General features: G+C 40.5%; 1 protein-coding gene across 2 annotated transcripts; it reads left to right on the top strand.

Annotated features, from left to right (window-relative positions):
* Positions 1-617: 617 nt before the first annotated feature.
* si:dkey-242g16.2 (uncharacterized protein LOC336380 homolog) lies at positions 618-2,345 on the top strand. Of its 2 annotated transcripts, none has more exons than XM_031292627.2 (3): positions 618-709; positions 857-915; positions 1,092-2,345. In XM_031292627.2, exons 2-3 carry the CDS (start codon positions 902-904, stop codon positions 2,110-2,112), a joined length of 1,035 nt encoding a protein of 344 aa, XP_031148487.1. In that variant the 5' UTR covers positions 618-709; positions 857-901; the 3' UTR covers positions 2,113-2,345. The 2 variants fall into 2 exon arrangements, with proteins under 2 accessions (XP_031148487.1, XP_031148488.1); XM_031292628.2 differs by having other exon boundaries at positions 638-713; positions 839-915.
* The last annotated feature ends 1,982 nt before the right edge of the window (positions 2,346-4,327 follow it).

The following is a 4,327-nucleotide window of genomic DNA, read 5'->3' as shown; positions in this document are numbered from 1 at the left end:
TGCTGAGAGTTTGATAAGAAGATACCCTTAGAAGTTACCATTCTTTTAACCATGAACAGTAATGGCATTCTCTTCTTCAGCAACATCAAAGCTTAATGTTGGGCCTTTTCTTTTTATGCATTAGAATTTTCTCTTGAGGTCCATCCCTGTATCTACACATGATTAATGGAAACAAATGTTAATTCTATTTTTGTAACTTTAGAGTCTAATTGGATATTGCGCTGTCAGCCTACCTTTATCTGAAACTGGGTAAAGGAGTAAAATGTAATTTGAAAGCGCTATCCATTTATCTTCATTTTCTCAAGAGGCTTTGGCCTATGTAAGTCCTACATGTGTACAAATGCATGTCCCAAACTGTATGCATATGTGTCTATATGTTCCACTTTATTATTTATGTTGGATTGCACCATAAACTAGGGGTAATGTCTTTATCTAAAAAAAGTTTATATTTGTTCAAAATTTGAGCAACTGGATCATGACGGCAGAATTACATGAAAGGAGAGCTTGGAGGCCTCCCATGCAACAGTTTTTTGGGGGCAGGACAAAAACAAAGGAGCTTCACTTCATTGGCTGAACTCTACCCACAGGGTGTCACAGAAGTACGGCCTCGTTTCTAAACTCCACACACACAGTAAGCTCCAGAGAGAGCAGGGACAGACCAGAGCCACGATCCTCTTTCTTTTTGCTCTGCCATTGTGGTTTCAAGCCTGTAAGTATACTTTGCTTTGGAATTCTTCTAGACATTTGTATTGTGTATATTGTATCTGATTGGGGTTTAATTTAGTTTGAAGAAGTTTTACTTGTTCACTTGTTCACTAAACCTGATTTCTGCATATAGATTTTGAATCTGCTGCAGCCCTGCAGTGAAGACAACATACTTGGAGTGTAACAGTCCGTAGAAATGAATTGTGCAAGGTAAGCTACTGTGCTTTTAATTAAACTCCTTTTACTGCAATTACACAGTGCATTTGGTAAAAAAAAAATTACCTGTAAGGTATTAGAGCAGTGAAATCTGAATTATGCTAAAAGAGAAATATGTGTGACAACTCCTTTTTGATCTCATTTTACCCCCATCATGTCTTCCTTCTCAGAGTTCTCCATGCCTTTGGGAGTCACCCACCGCCAGCTGTGATGCCAGTTGACCTCGCCAAGTGTCTGAGCCTCAGCAAGCGTCAACCTCTTTATCAGCTGCTGTCCACGTCTCCTCTGAAACCCACACAGTGTCGGTATCAGCCAGGCAACTGCCTGCCTAGGACCGGCCTTCACTCTCTGCAGCCCTCCTTCTCTTCCCCCTTCGCTTCATCCTCATCGCCGCCCTCCTCCCCTGTGTCCTCAGAACCTCGGAGCTGTTTCCGCAGGGACAGCAATGGCCTGAACAAGAAGCGTGTGATCTTCGCAGACGCTAAGGGATTGGCCCTCACTGCTGTGCGGCTATTTATCCCTGAGGCCTCTTCCCCTGCTTCCGCTCTGGTGATGAAACCTTCCCTTGCCCAACTGCAAGGCCAACAGCTGACCTCAAACAAACTGCAGCGTTACAAGTTGCGCCTGGGTTTCCCTCAGCCAACGCTTGACTTCAAAGCCTTCCTTGCACGTCTGCGAGACATGCGTGTACAGTTGGAGAGATGCAACGTTTCCGAGCACTCCTTGAGTGGCAAAGTGCGTGTCTCCCATATCGGTATCGACAAGGCTGTGCATGTGAGGGTGACTTTTGACTCTTGGCGGAGCCACCATGACATCCCCTGCACATTCCTGCAGCAGCAGCGCTATGGGGGTTGTGATATGGACGTTTTTGCTTTTGACTTAAGCTTACCGAAGAACTTAGATCCGACTGAGCGAGTCGAGTTTTGTGTGTCCTTAACGGCTGGACCTGGCTCAACGCCACACTGGGACGACAACATGGGGCAGAATTACAGGGTGTGCGTGGAAAAAGATGGATCGGATGGTTACCAAGGCAACGCTTACCGTTGTTACCCCACACTTTCACACCATCGGGCACAATCGTGGCCTTCACATGTGTCCCTCAGGATGCAGAACTCTGCTGATCTACAACTTCAGAGGAGTTTGTCAAGCAGAGTCAGAACAGAGTGGAACACTCTGTGTTCAACAAAGTAGAGCATTGAAACTAGCCCTCTCAACACAGCTATGAAAATATGTAAATAATGTAAATATGTTAATTTAGAAATTAGGGCTTTTAGGGATGTATGGACTTTCTGAAATCTCCAGTGTTGGATGGTCTGAAGCCTACTGTTCAGAAACAGCTCACCCACATTAGCTCAACTACCCTGCCGAAATATGAATAATACATGCTGCCTTAGTGTTCTGATTAAATAAATGTTTTAAAGAAGCTTTTCTTGCTCTTTTCTTCCATCTGCAGAAGTGAAATCCTAATAATTTAACACATGCCCTTTTAGTAAATGCACCTTCAAGTTTAACTCTCCTGTTGTCCTCCGGTCAAATATGACCCATTTTCAAAGTTTCTATATATCAGAAATTTGGATTTCTTTGAAAACAATTATCGCAACACTCTTTACAAGTAAAATAAATGGTCAGTTCATTGTTCTCATTGGATTTGGGTGTTTTATTCAATTTTATAGCATTTGAAAAAAAGAATTGGTAAAAGAAAGTTGAAAAAAAATTGACAAATGTCTAAAAAAATCTTCAAAAACATTGAAAAACGTTTTTAAAAAGCGCAACAACTCAACAAACATTAAAAACAAAGTTGCATGGGCGACGGGAAAACAACACAAGGGTTAAAGTGTTTTTGTACATTGTAGCATGATACATAAGCCCTGATTAACTGGGCGGCATGATCATGATATACTTTCACACAGACATTATTTCTCTTGGCTCAGATTTCCTGTGTGTCATGCATACCAGACAGAATAGCAAAGAAGATAATTCCTTTATTGTGATTGCACAATAAAGTGTAACTAAATTAGTTGCAATTTAAAAAAAAGTAGCAATCCTGACGGCATATACACACATATTAAAACAGTAACTAGAGATAGAGAAAAATTTAAAACGGGTAAAAACAACATAATTAAATGTTATAGATAAAATATTGCTGTGACTAAAAGAGTAGATAGATATTGTACTTGTAGTGAATTGTATACAGGTAATACTTTTGGGAATAAATATGTAAAAGGAATATGCTATGGTGCAGTTGGTTAACATCTGCCCAGTGTATGTATGTATGTATGTATGTATGTATATATATATATATATATATATATATATATATATATATATATATATATATATATATATATATATATATATATACACAGACATGCTCAAATTTGTTGGTACCCCTCAACAAAAAATGAAGAATGCTCAATTTTCTCTGAAATAACTTGAAACTGACAAAAGTAATTGGCATCCACCATTGTTTATTACATATTTAATAGAAATCAGACTTTGCTTTTGATTTTTTATTCAACATAATATTGTAAATAACAAAACAAATGAAAATGGCATGGACAAAAATTATGGGACCGCTAACCTAATATTGTGTTGCACAACCTTTAGAGGCAATCACTGCAATCAAGTTTTTGCAATTGCAAGTTTTCTGTAGCTCTCAATGAGACTTCTGCACCTGTTAACAGGTAGTTTGGCCCACTCTTCCTGAGCAAACTGCTCCAGCTGTCTCAGGTTTGATGGGTGCCTTCTCCAGACTGCAAGTTTCAGCTCTTTCCATAGATGTTCGATAGGATTCAGATCAGGACTCATAGAAGGCCACTTCAGAATAGTCCAATGTTTTGTTCTTATCCATTCTTGGGTGCTTTTAGCTGTGTGTTTTGGGTCATTATCCTGTTGGAGGACCCATGACCTGCGACTGAGACCGAGCTTTCTGACACTGGGCAGTACGTTTCGCTCCAGAATGCCTTGATAGTCTTGAGATTTCATTGTGCCCTGCACAGATTCAAGGCACCCTGTGCCAGGCGCAGCAAAGCAGCCCCAAATCATAACCGAGCCTCCTCCATGTTTCACTGTAGGTATGGTGTTCTTTTCTTTGAAAGCTTCATTTTTTCGTCTGTGAACATAGAGCTGATGTGACTTGCCAAAAAGCTCCAGTTTTGACTCATCTGTCCAAAGGACATTCTCCCAGAAGGATTGTGGCTTGTCAATATGCATTTTAGCAAATTCCAGTCTGGCTTTTTTATGTTTTTCTTTCAAAAGTGGAGTCCTCCTGGGTCTTCTTCCATGGAGCCCACTTTCGCTCAAAAAGCGACGGATGGTGCGATCAGAAACTGACGTACCTTCACTTTGGAGTTCAGCTTGCATCTCTTTGGCAGTTATCCTTGGTTCTTTTTCTACCATTCGCACC

The sequence above is a fragment of the Sander lucioperca genome, chromosome 14, assembly GCF_008315115.2.
Source record: "Sander lucioperca isolate FBNREF2018 chromosome 14, SLUC_FBN_1.2, whole genome shotgun sequence".
Lineage (NCBI taxonomy): Eukaryota > Metazoa > Chordata > Actinopteri > Perciformes > Percidae > Sander > Sander lucioperca.
This window is presented reverse-complemented; position numbering and strand designations above follow the sequence as displayed.